General features: G+C 52.3%; 6 protein-coding genes across 6 annotated transcripts; 3 read left to right on the forward strand and 3 right to left on the reverse strand.

Moving 5' to 3' along the window:
- Positions 1-559: 559 nt before the first annotated feature.
- GT037_001002 (uncharacterized protein) lies at positions 560-1,006 on the reverse strand (the record flags this gene model as incomplete). The annotated part of the gene is made up of 1 exon (XM_038926049.1): positions 560-1,006. The coding sequence occupies one exon, from the start codon at positions 1,004-1,006 to the stop codon at positions 560-562; it is 447 nt and encodes a 148-aa protein (XP_038791905.1).
- Positions 1,007-3,377: 2,371 nt separating this feature from the next.
- Positions 3,378-4,577, forward strand: GT037_001003 (uncharacterized protein; the record flags this gene model as incomplete). The annotated part of the gene is made up of 3 exons (XM_038926050.1): positions 3,378-3,622; positions 3,679-4,082; positions 4,132-4,577. The coding sequence occupies 3 exons, from the start codon at positions 3,378-3,380 to the stop codon at positions 4,575-4,577; spliced, it is 1,095 nt and encodes a 364-aa protein (XP_038791906.1).
- An 850-nt stretch (positions 4,578-5,427) lies between these two features.
- Positions 5,428-6,369, forward strand: GT037_001004 (uncharacterized protein; the record flags this gene model as incomplete). The annotated part of the gene is made up of 3 exons (XM_038926051.1): positions 5,428-5,686; positions 5,753-5,925; positions 5,989-6,369. 3 exons carry the CDS (start codon positions 5,428-5,430, stop codon positions 6,367-6,369), a joined length of 813 nt encoding a protein of 270 aa, XP_038791907.1.
- Positions 6,370-7,727: 1,358 nt separating this feature from the next.
- Positions 7,728-8,166, forward strand: GT037_001005 (uncharacterized protein; the record flags this gene model as incomplete). The annotated part of the gene is made up of 3 exons (XM_038926052.1): positions 7,728-7,880; positions 7,944-8,076; positions 8,132-8,166. The coding sequence occupies 3 exons, from the start codon at positions 7,728-7,730 to the stop codon at positions 8,164-8,166; spliced, it is 321 nt and encodes a 106-aa protein (XP_038791908.1).
- A 2,520-nt stretch (positions 8,167-10,686) lies between these two features.
- GT037_001006 (uncharacterized protein) lies at positions 10,687-10,933 on the reverse strand (the record flags this gene model as incomplete). Its single annotated transcript, XM_038926053.1, has 2 exons — positions 10,687-10,741; positions 10,785-10,933. The coding sequence occupies 2 exons, from the start codon at positions 10,931-10,933 to the stop codon at positions 10,687-10,689; spliced, it is 204 nt and encodes a 67-aa protein (XP_038791909.1).
- A 2,294-nt stretch (positions 10,934-13,227) lies between these two features.
- GT037_001007 (catabolite repression element a) lies at positions 13,228-14,572 on the reverse strand (the record flags this gene model as incomplete). Its single annotated transcript, XM_038926054.1, has 2 exons — positions 13,228-14,182; positions 14,235-14,572. The coding sequence occupies 2 exons, from the start codon at positions 14,570-14,572 to the stop codon at positions 13,228-13,230; spliced, it is 1,293 nt and encodes a 430-aa protein (XP_038791910.1).
- Between the last annotated feature and the right edge of the window lie 2,401 nt (positions 14,573-16,973).

Consider the following 16,973-nt stretch of genomic DNA (forward strand, 5'->3'; position numbering starts at 1 on the left):
CATTGAACAATCTTTTGAGGTGGATAGATCTCGTGGCCTAGTTGGAGAATATGTAGCTTTTTCGAAGGGCACTGACATATTAGAGACCATGGATCTGTACCAGCCGTCCGGCGTGGAGAGCCGCTGGGGAAGTGATGATCGAGATGGGGCGGGAAAGCCGGAATTGGGTCCTAGGATTAGTCCTTTAGCTTCTTGGGAAAGCCTTGGGTTTTGGGAGAGTGATAATCCAGAGTTTGTATGGGATGTGAAGGCGTTTGATTCGAAGCTCTGCTGGTGAGGCTAACTTGGCCTTTTCATCGAGTTTGATAGGAATGCCGACATTCGCATAAGCAGACTGCGATAACGCTCAGGAGAATGCGCGATGATTTGAGACGTGTGTAAACTACGTGACGCAAATTATGAAAGCTTTACTGGAACCTTGGGATGGTTGAATGAAAGTAACACATGCTGAATCTCAACCTGTATAGAGGGAGACATGGTCCATAGGACTAGATTGAGAAGACACAACCCCTTCTCAGACGGGTCTGTAGCACTCCAATGTCACGCTTGGATATCGATATCAAGCAAGAAAATCGAACACGTCGTATGAGTCGTATAGTGCCTGGTTCAGCTCCGCCATCCACTGCATATGTCCAGCAACCAAGTCATCGAACAGAGAATCCGGAAGACTTAATGCTGTCGCCTCGCGTAAGTAAAGCTGCCAATGTAACTTTGGCTCATCGGCCTTGTCCATATCATCGCCAGGCGCCGTGGTCCAGCTGTCGTCTACCCCGACTGCAGCCACATCATCTCTCTTATGATCTAGCGCTGTGATCCAGACATCTTCGCTCTCGAGATGGGATATCGAAGTCTTCCTATGGCCATAGCGGCGACCCATCTGGGCGTGGGAGTGACAAGGCTGCGTGGCGTATTGTGGGGTAGCTGAGAGAGTGCTACCGGAACGGGCGTCGAAGGAGCGGTGTGCGGCTGTGCTTCTGCGAGCCGCAGAATAGCTTAGCTCACTCATTGTGATTCGCTCCCCTGGAAAGTCAAAAGCAAACGAATATGTGGAAGTGTGTCCCGAAGAGGCTCCGGAGGGCTGAATGGCTGAGTCATGCTCGTGCTCGCCTATCCACAAGCCGTATTCATTGTTGTGGTCAAACTCAACGTCAAACAACCCGAATCTACAAAGTGGGCAAGTTGTTTTGGTTTGCATCCACCTCGTAATGCAAGTGCCACCAAACACATGTCCACATGGCAGCTGAATCGGAACTTCGGCACCGTCGTCTCTGGTAGACGTGCAGTAAGCGTCAAAACATATGCAGCACCGCTGTGCATCCTCTGGATCCATGCTCACCGGCGCAGACACTTGACGTCTCTCGCTGAAAAGCCTCTGACTGGGCATGATTGAGTAGAAAGCTGAGTTTTAGTAAGGCTGCGTGATTCTTGGAGGTCCACTTGGCGTGAACACGATCATCTAGTACCAGGTACCAGAACAACAAAGGTGGGGAGGAAGTAGGACCCTGATGCCCAAGCATCGTGCGTAGGGCTTCGCATCCCATACAGAGTTTTCTCTAGACACTGTGTACCATGGTACGGTGTGTCGAGTCAGCGTACAACGCGCCGTACCTTCCGGTTGGACGTTCTCTAGGCATCGTGAACAGTGCTCTTTCTTCACTGCCATGTATCACTGTGAGTCCATTGTTTGAGATCAGCCTTACAGGCGTGGTCCATTCAGCACTCGGCAGTCACACGTGGAGATTTGCTCGCTTCCGAACCTTCGCGAAGACTAGCATCATGCAAGTGACATGTTCAGTCGTGCATGCATGACAATCACCATCGGTTTCACCGTGGACTTCATCCCCGTTGTTGTACAGTTGTGGAGTGGCCCCGCATCTCAGCCCGCCTCTAGAGACAGCCATCGTGGCAGACTCCAAGTCTGGTCGGACGTTTTTCGTCGTGGGCGCAGCGTCTAGATCCGCGGAGTGAAGTGCGCCAAGAGCTATCCAGCAGACCGCCGGGCGAGGACTCTGTCTGACTCAACTCAAGGTACCGAACGGATATCTTCAGGGTAATGGCATTGTTTGGAAGACTGTGGGGTGCCTAAAATTTCCGACTGCAAGGTTGGCAGCTAAGCTCTGATGTTTCCATGGTTCCCAGAAGACTCGAGCCAGTTGGTATGAGCGGAACCGGTAGCCATGTGAGAACACAGTATCGGTACCGGATCCTATCGACGATCCCAAACCGGTAGGGCGGATGACGAGGAAGATAGCGTCTGGCCTTGCAAAAGGCTGTGGTCTCTGTGCGCTAACTGGGATGAGTACCGTAGACCAATATTGACACCTTGACGCCAGCCTCGTGACGTGGGCTCACCGGCCGCTTTTGGGTTCGACGCTTTACCAAAAAGGCAGCAGGTGTCGACGGCCTACCGGGGCGATGTCAGGGCACTGAATATAGCTGCGTCGTAGCGTGGTTACAGGAAGTTTGGCAGATACTTCACCCTACTTCACGTTAGCACTCGTCAACGTCCAAGCATGATTCGGTGAAACGACCATGAATTACGACTCGTTGGCAAGATAAGGCTGTTGCCATGTAAGGGTGTTGTTGAGGATTTCTCGAAATCGCAGAAGCCAGCGTGCTAGCGCTATCAGAAGTGGGGCGCGCTTGTCCACTCTGGTCGAATTGGTGTTAGTGGTGCGGGAACGGTGCCTGAATACCAGCACGTTTGTGGAAATTGGCTTGACCTATCTCCCGTCCCATCCTGACTTCGCTAAAGGAGATCAGCGTGGGCAACTGACAAGGGGCCAGTTCGTGCGTTAAGCTTTAGCCTCAGTCGCTCTCCCGTCACTATTTTGGGTTGTTTATGTCCCCGGCACTCCTCCTGGACCTTTCGGTGGACGCGATCTGTGCAGCGCTTCACCACACTTGTGGCTTGCGATCGTATCATTCCTCAATGCCATCCCTTGCTCCAACCCATGCCCATCGCGATACGATACCTCTCGGGCACAACGAGTCTGCAAGCCACAAGCCAACGGAGTACAGCTGGAACTTGCATTGTTGTTCCAAAGCTCCATTCTGGTCCATCAAGCTCGACACGCTCGCCATTTTGGGCCCGATTTGGTCAAGTTGTGTGACTTCACGACCAACATGGCCAGCTGGATACGTGCCGCCAAGCGCTATCGAGCGGCTTTAGCAACAACTGCGGCTTGCAGCTAGCAATACAGGGCTCGGCTAAATCATGCCCCATGTATTCCATGATGATGTCCTGACGATGTATAAGTAAGATGTCTGTTCTCGTCAATTAATGATCTTCATCCACAGCAGCACTCAGCAAGCTTCACTGGCATCTCAACAACACTTCTCTCCGCAGTCACTATCTCCACCAAGCAACCTTCAAAATGCGTAACGTTCTTCTCGCTGCTTCCGCCCTTAGCGGCATGGCTGCTGCCCTTCCCCAGATGATCAACATCGAGGCTGCTTTGGCCGTCCCCACTCCCACTGTTCTCGGGCCCCAGGCCACAGAGACAGCTGAGCTTCCTGTCTCTTACAACCAGGATGCTGCCACCAAGTCTGCTGCTGCTGCCGTCGAGACTGGAGGTGTTGTGGTCAAGAAGCGTGACTCCTGCCAGGTCCAGCCTGAAGGGTAAGTTTGTATCCAGAACACCTTCACTTCAACCAAGTGGCTAACAATAGAAATAGTGCTGGTACCGTGCCTGGTGATGGCTCCGTGGACGCTTACCGTGCATCTGAAGGTGTGCTCAGGAAGAAGGCCCAGGACGCAACCGCCCCAGAAGGATACGTCGAGTCTTTCAAAGATGAAGCCGGTTCCACTGAACAGATTGGCTACCTGACCTACAAGACTCTGGACGAGTACGACCCTGCCCAGTGCGCCGCCTTCTGCGACAGCGAGAAGTTCTGCCTTGGCTTCAACATCTTCTTCGAGCGTGACCCTACCACAGACCCTGCCGTCGGATGCGACCAGAACCCGCCCCCAACGACCAACATCAAGTGCTCCATCTACGGATACCCCGTCGCCAAGGCGTCGGCTACCAACCAGGGCCAGTACCGTGGCGACTTCCAAGTTGTCATCACTGGTAGCAACGGTAAGCTTTCTTCCTTCTATTCACATACCTTTTGCTAATATCAGCCAAGGATACTCAAAGGCTGGCAAGGGCGAATGCAAGGGCGCCCCCACTGTCGATGACTTCAATGCTCCCGCCAATCTTCCCGCTGCCATCAACGCTCCCTACATCAAGAAGAACGGCCAGGACTATGACACCTACAATGGCATGCGTCTCTTCAACACCAACCCTTACGACCCTAGCCTCTGCGCTGCCGCTTGCGAGTCGCAGACCAAGTTCGACAAGGAGCACCTCGCCGACGCCAACGGCGATTACAAGCCTTGCAACTTCTTCACCTCTTATATCTTGACCAAGAACGGCGTTCCTCTTGGTACTTACTGCGCTCTCTACACTCAGCACTGGGATGCAAGCTACGCTGTCAACACTGGCTACTACTACGGTCAAGATGAGTACTCGGTCATCTGCGCTGCTTCTTACGACCTTACCACCCCGGACTCTGGCAACGTCAATGCTTAGATTGATTGACTTAAGTGTCGCCGGTAGTTTGATGGAGGGAAACTGCAGATATTGGCATTAGCAATATATATATCCTGAGCTCTCTTGTTGGCTTAATTTCTCAATTTAAATGATATTGCCTATCAATTCACTTCCATCTCCACTTTATGCTATGAAGTTCTCGTTGGAATGAACTGGAAAGAAATAGCTTGATCCCTTCTTCACCCTCCTTTTCATATCCAAGAGCTTTATCTGGTTTTGTCATACCGCTACCGATTGATGTTCATGCCATCCGCTCTAAGTCGTCCAAGAGCTTTAAGTCAGCAACTGGGCGCACTTACATGGACGTCTGATGTTCATTACTAAACCGTTCTGATCGTTGCCGTGTAAAGTGGCTAGCGGTAGTTGCCTAAGCGCTTCCTATTCGGGACTAGTTTCTGACACCCAACATGTCAGAATGTCAGAATGTCAGAATGTCAGAATGCATAGCCGGCTCGTCTTTTTCGTTGTATTCTTGGTCATGTTTCATCCACAATTGTCCCCGCAAGTATGGTTATTGGACTCTGTGAGGTTCATGAACTGGTCGTAAAAGATTGGGTCCTGGCTAGTGCGCAGCTTCCCGTAGTCGCCTTTTCACCATGCAGTCGACGTATCGTAAGACGGACGGTGATTGGGGGCCTGAGTAATATGGATGACGCCCAGTACAATGGGCGTATATAAAGGATCGGTCGTCGAAATCGAAATGTGTCCATCAGCGCCAGACCAAGACAAACTTTCAATAATACATAACACCGTACCTACCACACACCAGTCCCTGAATATCGTATCGATTTCTTTTTGGTCAACCTTCACATTCTTGGAGCTATAAAACATGTCCTCCCATCCCAGCGTTGTTCTTATCCCGGGCTCTTTCTGCCCGGCTAGCATGTACGATCCTCTTATAACACCACTCCGTGCCAAGGGCTACGATATTCATATACTCGAGCCACCATGCTACCCTGCCGGCTACCACGCCAGCTCCGGTACTGGTCATCCAAGTATGTACGATGACGCAAAATATATCAATGATTTTGTGACGAGACTGGCGAACGACGGAAATGAAGTCGTCGTAATCGCTCATAGCTACGGTGGTAAGTTCAAAACCTTCCGTATCGCTGTCTTCAGACGGATACATTGCTGACAAGTAACCAATCTAGGCTGCGCAGCCACGGAGAGCCTAAAAAATGTGACAAAAAAAGAGCGAGAGCAGCAAGGAAAAGCTGGAGGGGTAGTACGTATCGCGTACCTTACAGCCGCAGTACCACGTCTCGGTGAAAGCGTTGGTCAGACACTTGTAGGCGGCAAAGGCGCTCCTGTCGATGTAGACGAGGTGAGTCAATACAATTCTTCTATTGTCGTGGATATTACAGCGAGACTGACATGCTTTTTGTAGAATGGATGGATGTCACAGCCAGACCCAGCGGCTGTAGCGGCCATATGCTTCAACAATCTCACGCTAGAAGAAGGCCTTTCGTACGTTGCCAAATTCGGGAAACACTACAGTGCTTGTTTCGGGGACGCAATAACCCACCCTGGCTATAAAGACATTCCAGTGTCTTGGCTCTTCGCTGCCGAGGATCTTATCATTCTGCCGGAGGTGCAGCAGACTGCCATCGATGTTATAGAAGGAAGCTGGGTTGGTACGGAGAGAGAGGGAAGGAAGGTAGATGTTACCAGGGTTGTTTGCGACCACTTTCCGCTTGTTCTTGATGAGAAGAGGAAACAAGTGAGTGAATGGATTGAAGGTGCCGTTGCAAAAGGTGGCTGCGAATAAGGAAAGATGGCGAGCTTGAACTACAGAGTAGGACAACTGGATGTATGCACATCTCAAGGTGAGCCTGATGTCTCCCTTGATATCTTGTTTTAAATGCCGCAAGCCGGCGCAACTGTGTCCTTGAGAAACGCATCAAACTCATTTTGTGGTGTCAACGGTCCTTGGGCTGTGGAAGTACTCAATGTATTACGAAGCCAGTGTAGAAGATGGAGCCCTTCCGTCGATAATGAATATACAGGTGTCTCACACGACAAAGTAGCTAGACCATGACGCCATGCGACGACGTCTTAGGAAGCTGAAACTGCCTCACGGATTCCTACCTCCATTTGGTATGGGGCCTACATACCATTAGTATGGTGTTGCATACACATAGCAGGCTGGCTAACTTGTCGCATCCAAAGTTGTCATGCGAAGCATTCGAGCGCTGCGCAAGCAATTCTCAAGTATGATCAACGTCGTAAAATCAAAAAGCACAGAGTAGTAGGCTCGAGCTACATAGTCGCATTCATCCATTGAGCAATTACCACTTTTGGGGCTTCCTCCTAGACTGCTGCGTCGTGGACTTCCATCTACACACATGTGACACAAAGCCACCTGCTAAATGAACACATGTCTGGAGTATGCATTGTTCTGAGGCAGTAAGGCGGAGCCTGATGTTTGGACTGAGGACCAACGAGGCATGAATGTATATAACTGAAACAAGGGTCGGATGCCTTGTGGTAGGCAGGCTGCAAGACCGGCGTGTGGCTGAGCGGATTGAAGGTGTAGAAACAAGATCTGGAACTCTGCGGCATATCTTAGAAGACGCCTAGGCTCACATACATCTCCTTCGCTGTCAGTATAGCGATCCTCGTTCTGCCAACATCAGCTGACGTAAGAAGTGAATTTGTAACATAACGACGATTGGCGCGACGATGCGAGTTGCCGTTCACGAGTCCAACGTATAGCTATCGCAACATGTTCGTTCGAGACGAACGACAAAACCGCGCGCTTCAACATCCGCACCATACTGAGCAAATGATTCCGAGTTCCGTATCTCTCCAATCATTGTTAATCGTAGCAAGCAAGAGTCCAGTACGAGGGTGCCGTTTCAACACCATCTTGTAACCGATGGTGCGGCAGAAATGCGAAACAAGCCCGCATTGACAACACCACCTTGGACCACCCACCTAATTACTACACAGCCTACTCTGCCGATTTCATATAAGGAATACGCATAGTTGGATCGCTTGAAGTTGTATGACCATCGCATTGCTCAATCAATACGAATCGAACCCAAGAAAACCACTAAACATTCACGCTCTTTTCGCTTGAAAAAGGCCCCACGATCGTTACTACCTGAATCCCTGCTCGTAAATATGCGCATCACTATTGCCGTTGTTAGTGCTTTTGTAGCGACTGTTGCTATTGCGTCACCCATCACATCGCCGTCTACGCCTTTGTCACGGAGACAGGGTCCTCCAGGACCGATGGGAGTAGGGGCTGGAGTCGCTGGGGTTGGAGCCTGCCCGGTAAGTTGTCTACTGAATCTTGATCAATATATGAAAGAATATGCGCTAATGATACCGTCACAGATGAACTGCTGGAACGAAGCCGCGGTAGTGGCAGGTTGCGACCCAAATGCAGACGACGATTGTTTATGTGGACCATTTTTTGATGCTGTAACATCGTGTACAGCGGCCATGTGTAATATGGGGGAGAATCTGGGTATGTTGAGTTGGATCCTGCGAACATAAGAGCAAAGTGCTAACACTACCAACAGCTGCCTTGGATTTCTTGAATCCTGCCTGCGAATAATGAAGAGAGGAAGCGCCGCTGTCGAAAAAGACATGTATGATTATGAGTGTAATACAAGCTCGAGAATGTCCAGTAGAGATAAGTAGATGATCGGTCGTGTATCAGAGGAAAACTAGATGCACTCTCCACGCGAGAGTACTGAGAATCAATCGCCAATTCTCTCATGATTGCTAAGCATGCAAGAGTCTGAATCGACCGGAGAGCGTGCATTTGGTGAATGCTGGAAAATCTTGTCTTGAGTCCGATCATACCTATGAGGCAAAACAGCGTCTTCGAAGTGCGTATCTTGCTATTGCAACACTCTCACGATACTCTTCGAATGACGGGGAAGAGACGTAGATTTTAAGCGTGTTATACACCACATAGCCCTGCTATTGCAGACTTTTTGTGCCCTCGAAAATTGTGATCATAACCACGATTGTGGACTGAGACATGCTGACCTACTATCCATCCAAGTGCTAATGCAGCACTCTGGAAGGCCTGCATCGGAAGTGCGTGCAGATATAGTTGACAAACAATCATCTGTAAGCGCTGTCGAGCTCCACCGAGATAACGGTTCGAGGTATTTCTCAAGGCTACGCAGCACAGCGTCGTTGCGTTGTATCGCGAGTTCCGAAAGAACTTCATGTTTCTCCTTTGAGTCTCCACAAACGGAAAGCCTTCCTCCAACCTTTTCCAATCAGGTCCTAGCCATCGTCGCAATCTTCAACCCCACAGTTCCTCTATCAACCTTGCTTTCAGCCACCGGAACTTCAATTTCGCGCAACACATGTTGCGGCTCGAGCTGCTTGGAGACGAGATCGCCGAGCCAGATGCAACGCCGTTACTGACCCCACAGACCCTGACAGTCCAGCACGTGGGTACATTTGAGCCGCAAAATCAATACAGGACCCATGTATCAGTTTCTCAGCGCTACCATTCTGGGGTAAGTCTGTGTCCAAGGGGTTGAATCCAGCGCGGTACATGTCGCGTAGTATTGACCCGTACGATCATTGGTGGCGTGGTACTTCGCCCGAGGTATCGGTCAGATTCCTATTTTTTCCGGATTCTCTCAACAACAAAGAAAAAGGGACCAAAATTCTTCCGCGTTAGGACCCGCGGTATCTCGGACCGGCATAATTACGCGTCTTGACTTGCCTGGGGGAAGATACTCGCTTGCATGGCTGGAAAGCTGGAGAGGTCCGGGACCACCTATATGCAGCGTGGGGGTCAGTTTCACATGTCGGAGGACTGTGATCTGCTGGAGATCGTGTTGAGCTCCGAGGTGGTGATAAATATGCGGGTGATGGGGATTTGACAACATGCAGGTACCATAACAATGTGCAGTGTCTTAATCTCTACGCTCTACAAAGTCCTAGCATTAGATTGCTTGGGTAGCAACGAGCGCTATTGTCATGTCACTGTCTGACCACTGACATGTCGTCCAGAAATACTTTGGTACATTGCCCCACCTCAATCAAGTCCAAGGAGTAGTTACTTGCCCATATGTATACAAGGAACACGTGCAAGCTATCCGACTTGCTGCCGCTCTTTCGGGCATTTGCTATATTGGTCGGGTAAATACAGATCTAGATTAAAGCTGTATATGTAGTGCTGCGCGTTAATGCGCCAGAGAAATCCGCTGTCGAGATAAGAGAAAGCATGGTACTGCGAGCTAGTCGACTATATGCTGTAGGATGCACAGGCGATGCGCGGTCGCTTGGAGAAGTGCTGCACTACGGTGACGCGCACGAGGTAGACTTTGGTGACAGGTGTCAAGCTGTTGCCTTGCCTGTTGTCCAGAACATGTGAAAGTTGTGTTGCGTCATCATGAAGTCATACTAAGACTCGCGATCGTGACATCTAGCGCTATTTGAGGTTGTGATGGATGTAGTGTCTCTTTGTACGGCTTGGTGTCGGTAGACACGGCTGTTACGGGCCTACGGATCCGCGCTTTGCAAGATAGTGATATCCAGGTGTCGAGAACGCTCCGCAACGACAGACCACGCAAGAGCCGTCCATCGCCGTGTTGGAGACGCATCTTCAACTTATGTGTGACACCATTGGATAGTCCACGAACCAGCGGTCAAAGCTGCAAGGCATCTGTGCATCGCCCTTGCGCAGGGCCTCGGGAGCAATCTATATTGCCGTCTGGACAGAACTGATCTGCGAAATAAAGTGCTTGCGCGGACCTGGTTGCGGTCGCTTATGCACATTACCAGCAGCCCGGTACGGCGGAGTGTTGGATTTAAATGAGAGAGCATTGTGCTAGATTCTGCATCTCGTATGCTGTGCAACTGCGGGGACCTCAACAGATACTCTGGAAACCATATTCTAGACACTTGACAGTGATTGTGTCCCTGCATGGGCGGAGGTGGAGTCAGAAGGGGAAATGTGCTGCAGCGAACGTGCGACGAACATTCGATGCCAGCGGTTAACGCAACGCAAGGACGGATGGCATCGGCGCGCGAGACCGAGGCTGAAACTTCCCCTGCGAAGATTCGATATCGAGAGAACTATTTGGAAGAATGGTTCAATTAGTTAGGTCTTTCCTTTGAGCCGCATCGGATCGGAGAGAATGCCGACTGCGACAATGCTAGTCATGGTAAGCCTCCGACAGCGTGAGACGGTGCTCTCACGATAGGCGGAAACACCGCCGTTTCAGGAAGCATATACGCTGATCGAGATGTGGAGAAAAGGGTCCCCCCACAGTCCACGACGCTGTATCCTTTCCTGTGACTGGTGCAATTTCTACCGGCAAAACTTCGTTCCTCGACGCAAGTACCATTCTGGTGATCCGCGCCTCTCAGAGAGACCATGTACGTGACTCGCATGTCGCCAGCCTTATCCGCCGCGATTTCCTGCTCAGGCAGGTCCGCAGTCGCCAGTGTGGAGACCCCGCAAGTAAGCGATTCTAGGATAGAGGATGGATTCACGGCCTGGATGGGCGGCTCTAGAAGCTCGCTAGACGTCCTTTGCTTTGTGGTCCCGAGTCAGCAAGCAAGGGGCGGGAAGGCTTGGTAGGATTTGGTATTTGTCCCGCCGGCTCTGTTATCTGGGGTGAATAGACGACTACCCTCGGAACCGGTTGCTGCTAATGTCGGCGGCTGACATGGAAATGTGCCCCGTCAGCTGAGACGCACATGTGGGACGGAAGTATACTCTCCCCTTTGTCCTGCGTTATCTTTGCTTTTTTGGGGCCGACGAGAACAGGGGCGGATCTATCTGCCAAGTGGATTATTGGGGAAAAGGCGCGCGAGCTAAGAGGCCACGATGTTCAGGTACGTGAGCAGATTGGCGTAACATTCGTTCTAGGTAGCCCACGGCGGAACTACGCTGATAAGTCGTGGCATGTGCCGCAGTCGCATAGCGATTCTGGAGCTGTTTGTCAACCTCTTCCCATATCATAGTCTCGCTTTTTGGTTGTGGAACGACGGCCTTCTGCATCATGTCGGTCCGGTGGTAAATCCTTTGTTGGTTTCTAGCAGGATTGATGGCATACACATACGTATGTATCTTCGCTGCGCATCCGCCGGCCCGACATTGATCAAACGCCGCAATATCTAGCGTCTAGCCAGCGGAGAAGATCCCGCCAGACCTGCCGATTCGCACATTCAAGATTCCAAGATCGTCATCGCTGTGGAGTAATGACGGCGCTGCTGCGCTCCAGTCCGGGGTACATGCCCAGGTGTACCAGAGGTGATCGTCTCAATCAACCGGCGGGAAATATTTGCAGCGAGCGAAGATAGGCTGTGAGAGTTTGGCGCTTGCAAATCCGAGACAAGCAGTCTGACGAGTCGCTTGGAAGTCCGTCGAATCGCATAGTTTCACAAGCAAGCGCGGCGTCTGCCGATGGACAAGTGCGATTCGTGCTTTGGTGAGGACAGGAGATAAGCCAGCACGATTCGATAGATCCCCGCAAGGATACCAGACAGCCAAAGGATCTCGGAAATTGGCAACGTTGTCGGTTCTGTCCATTTAGAACCAAGGCGCCTTCCGGTTTCGGACTCTGACCATGGAGCATTGGAAGCGCCACTTTTTATTGCGTGTGCCACGCACTCCACAGTCTGACTCCTTCCCTGCTGCCCTGTTCCGTGCTCTCCGCAAAAAAAAAACTTTCAGGGCTCTTGTGTCGTCACTCTGCTAGCGCCAGTGCCGCAAGGTGTGCCATAATTGTCATGGGCTGGAGCTTATCGCACGCAATGCGGAAAAGGACAATAATAGCTGCTAGTTGCTCACACGAGATGAGTGATCAAATGAAACATGTCTGAACGTCGTTGATGTGGGCGGGTTTCCTCTGCTCTCACCGCATCTTCACTCTTCCTCCTCCGGGGTAAGGCACCCCGCGTGAAGGAAGATCGCGTTTGGAACAGAGTGTGGTAGTACCAGACAACGGAATGTGGGGAAACATGATTTCTTTGGTTGTGTGATACTCGTCTGATCCGTATCGTAAGATTTATTTGTTGGCCTACCAGGGGATCGACGAAACTTGTCTGTGGGGAAGATTGAGCGTGGTGGTTGGTCGTAGCGTGGAGAGAGATCAGGTAGATAGGCTACAGAATCCCAGCCTTCCGGGTTGATGCAAGTATACCCTGCTGATGATTCTCGTTGCTTGCATCACAAGGGTGCTAAATCACGTCACGCATAGCGACGCACTTTACCATAACATAACCATCTCGTAATCGCGTTTTGGTACAAGCGTGGGTGTGAAATAAGTGTGGATTGGGGTCTGCAATTAAGCGCTAAGCTGAGTGTATGCTGTCTAATCTTCTCTGCACTGCCAATAAGCAGGCGCTTCCCTCGCGACAGCCTGGCCAACAAAACAGGGCTGAGTGGAACATATACAAGATTGCGAGCCGCCAGATGCGGCTTCGCGGGGTATTGGATCCGACAAAACAGTAAGAAAGGTCTATCTGGGTGGTGGGGCCCGCAATGTAACAGGGAATCGTGATATGCCGCAAGCATTACCCCTCATGAAAGTTTGTCCATATCTAATCTCATCGCTTGCTAACGTGAATGACGAAATGCAAAAATGCTGACAGAGAACGCCGGTGCCATGCTAGTTGAGTGGAGTTGAAAGTTTTAGTTGCGATGTGACAGGTCCTCGCCGGCTAACGAAGCGGTGGCCGAGGAGTTGCCGGAAGAAAACCCGCCATTACTCGGGCCATTGAGGAGATCCTGGACAGCGACCTTGGGAACTTGCGGAACCGGCAGTTTGCGCTGAGCGCCCTCTGGTTTTGAGATGATGTCCCCTATGCGCAATCCGGAGGACTGGCTGGGTACATAGGGCTGTTCCCGATCTGTAGATGGCTCCATTGGTGCGAGAGCTGGTACGAAATTCTGATTCAGACTCAGATGACGTAGATGGGGAAGTTGGAGATCGTTGAATCCGTGGGGACGTAATCTTGGTGAGTGAGCAGGGGTTGCGAGCGGGGTGTGGTCAGGAGTCGGACTGCAGGAATCGTGGGAAAATGTTGGCGACGGCGGGGCAGTCGATGTCGGCGAGCCTGGTCTTGACTTCTTTGTCATCCTGTGCGAGTACGGATCGTCGTCCTCGTGTGAATGAGATCTTGACATTGGCTGCGACGAGTACGCATACTGGGAGAGACCTGGTAGTCGGCTCGCGTATGGATGATAGCCGCTGGTGATGTGGTGTCGACTTGAGTGCGAGTAGTGACCAGGACGCTGCTCTAGTCTCGAGGCTGCGTCTGCGAGCAGATCCATGGGGCGTGACAGGCCGCTAGGGCTATTGCTGTTACTGCTGTTGAAGCCTCCCTGGTGGTAGGCTGCAAGATCATTGCCCATGTTCGGCGAGTAGTTGGAGAACGAGTGGGGTGGCGACACATTTGGTGAGCCAAGCTGAGAGCCCGGCGCGCTGCGAGAGATGGGCTTTGAAGGAGGAGGCATCATGTGCGCAAGGCCAGATCCGGGCTCCATCAGACCAGCCTGAACAGCAGCTACAGCCGCCTGGTGAGCGGCAGCATGTTGTTGACCCTTGCCCCTACGGGAGTTGGGGTTGTTGTGTATCCTCGAGTGTCTGTGTCCAATTAGCTAAAAAAGAATTCATCGATAGTTTGGGTGCGACTTACCGAGTGAGTTCATCAGAGCGAGAAAATCGTTTTGTGCAGCCTGGGAATGTGCAGGCATGGGGCTTCTCTCCAGTGTGGGTGCGGATATGGCGAGTCTGGTGTTCCAGACGGTGGAAAGCCTTATCGCAAAGAGGGCACTTGTAGGGCCTGGGGAGATCCTGGCGAGGCTCGTCCGACTGTTGCGGGGCGTTTTGCAGCAGAGGCGCCATGAGGCTCACGGTAGCAGTAGCCATGGAGGTTGGTTGGGAGGCCGAAGTTTGTTGCTGTTGTTGGAGTTGTGAAGAAGTGTCGGGGTTCAGCAGGTTGGCGAAACCTGTCGAGGCAGAGTTGGATTGCATGTGACCGAGGGTGAAAGTTGGGGGAAGGCGGATGATGGGGGGCTCGGATATATGTATGGATCAACTAGGCGGGCGTGTGGGGGTCGACTGATGGCCGTCAGGGCTGTCTGTGCTGACGCGGGCGAGGATATGCCGGAGCAAGCGCAGAAAGAAACGCGGTGCGCCAGTGCGGCTTGGCTTCCTTCGGGGGGCGCTCGAGTCGTGGAGACGTATCAAGAATTGCGGGTCCTCGAACGCTTGCGTGATGACTTGCGGAGAGGAGCGTGCAGCGGGTGCAGGGAGTTGCTGGAGCGAGACTCGAGTGCGTCGGAGGCCTTTTTGGGCGAGAGCGGGTGAGATGGGGGATGGGAGGTGATGGCGCAGTACCTAGCGGAACTTGCCTTGGGCCGACGCTGGTTTTGATGGCTCAGTCCCTGGTGGAGCGGCGATACTTGGTTGAGCGCACGATGCAATTTGCAATCGTGAGAATTCTGCAGCTGAAATTTTGCAGCGGTGAGTGTCGGCGAGAGGTTGCAGGTGGCTACGTGAGGCTGTGTGGACTGAGGGTACAGCGTGTATGAACAGCAGACCGGGGCCCCCAAACACGCCTGGGGGGTAGCAACAATCCAAGTGGGCGTACGTGAGCAGAGTGAGGCAGCCGGGCGGCACGTCAGATGGTGCTACGTCGCTGCGGAGAGTGTGGGTGGGCTATGCTATGCTATGCGGTGCGAGCGATTGACGCCGCGAAGCTGGGGGAGACTGATAAGGAGACGGCGGGCTTTGTATGGGGTGCTGGAGACGTCACACATCTGGGGTTTGTTTGTGCTCCCGCGTCTCATCGACGCCCTCTCCTCAGCTGCCATAGGTGCGGCTTCCCCTCGTGGTCCTGCCTCCTCCGTTGCTGCCCTCTCGGCGCACACGGCGTGAGACGAGCCAGAGAGATGCCTACACTACAACACCACGTATAAGCTGCGGGACCACCACTGCTGCCAATTCACCCACCCTCAGGGGTCCGCGCATGCACGCCCCCAAAGCCCGACGATGCACTGAGACATGTCTGCACTCACATCATCCCAGCTGCTGTCGACTTGTGCTGAGCGCTTCCGCACATCTCCTCCACCCATTGGCCTTGTCAAATGACCAATAATGCCCTCCAATACACTCCCCGATTTACCCACTGGCTTTGCTCGCGTTCCACCGCAGCCTGGGGGCTGATCGAGCACACTTTCATGCCTGTGGGGGATCACTTCCTGGGGTACCGCAGGCACAGCACGCAATATTGAGCCACCGTCTCCGACCCCCAAGACCCCTCGCTCCAGTGCCTCACACAGCATCGCAATATCTCTCGCATCATCTACCAGCACATGCTTGGAGGGGTCCGTTGAGCTCCGTGCTACCGAGCCGGCCACTTTGCCTTATACTACGGGCCGCCTTCTATGCGTCCTCCCGGCCTGTGCACACACAAGACTCAGATGAAGCTGGAGTCGGTGAACCAACGCAGGGCGAGGGCGATCTCTGCCGAGTAGTGCCCAATACTGACGATGCATCGGCAGAAGGAAAAACATGGCTTCACTATCAGCTCATACTGTGCGAGGATTTTTTCCAACTTTATCGCAGCCCCTCGGTGACTCGTATTGGTCTCCGCCTCGGTCCCGCAACCCATCTCCGCTGCTCGTTATCTCCAACGCGAGCCATGTTCTCCTACCCCTGTGCTTGGCTTTTCAGCAGATCGTGGGGGACTGCAACGGACCGGCTGTCCCGAGCATTATGACGCCCGCTTTCTTGGTATTGTTGCCTATGTGAGAACAGCTTAGCTGCTATAGCCACGCCCCTTGAAGTCGCCGATACTTAGCAGGGCACTGTTGCAAATGCTACGCTGCAATCTCATTTCGGGTCCGCTATTCTTATCTATTGTTCGACAAATTTTTGAGTACTGCTAGTCTCTCGATAGCTCGCCCCGCTTTGGGGACGCTTCCTCCGAGCATACGCCTATGCCGAGCCGACAGAAATTTCTCGCGCCAGCAGGACTGTCTCTGCGATAAACGTGGCCTCGGAGATTCTCGGAACGTTTTGTGCTGGAGTTGGGGCTCCGCTCAATACTACCTCGGTGACGTCTTAGCCGCTTCTGGACCTCCGATATGCAAGGTACGCCTTCGTGGAAGCTTTCATGGAAGCACTGTCCTTCCACACGGCACAAAGTACTAGACCCGAAACCTCTGATTTATGCCGACATTCTCCCAACACACGTTTCACTTGTGAACAGAACGGTAAAACGTTGACTGAAATGCAGTTTCATGGTTTGTTAGCCGACCTTTGATCTAGTTTCCAGCCATGTGCGACAGTTGCTTAACGTCGGTCGGAACGTAAGATTCCAAGCTGTTTGTGCCATGAGACCATTGCTGCAAAGGTTTTGCGTTCTCGT

Source organism: Alternaria burnsii (genome assembly GCF_013036055.1).
Source record: "Alternaria burnsii strain CBS107.38 chromosome Unknown 705, whole genome shotgun sequence".
Lineage (NCBI taxonomy): Eukaryota > Fungi > Ascomycota > Dothideomycetes > Pleosporales > Pleosporaceae > Alternaria > Alternaria burnsii.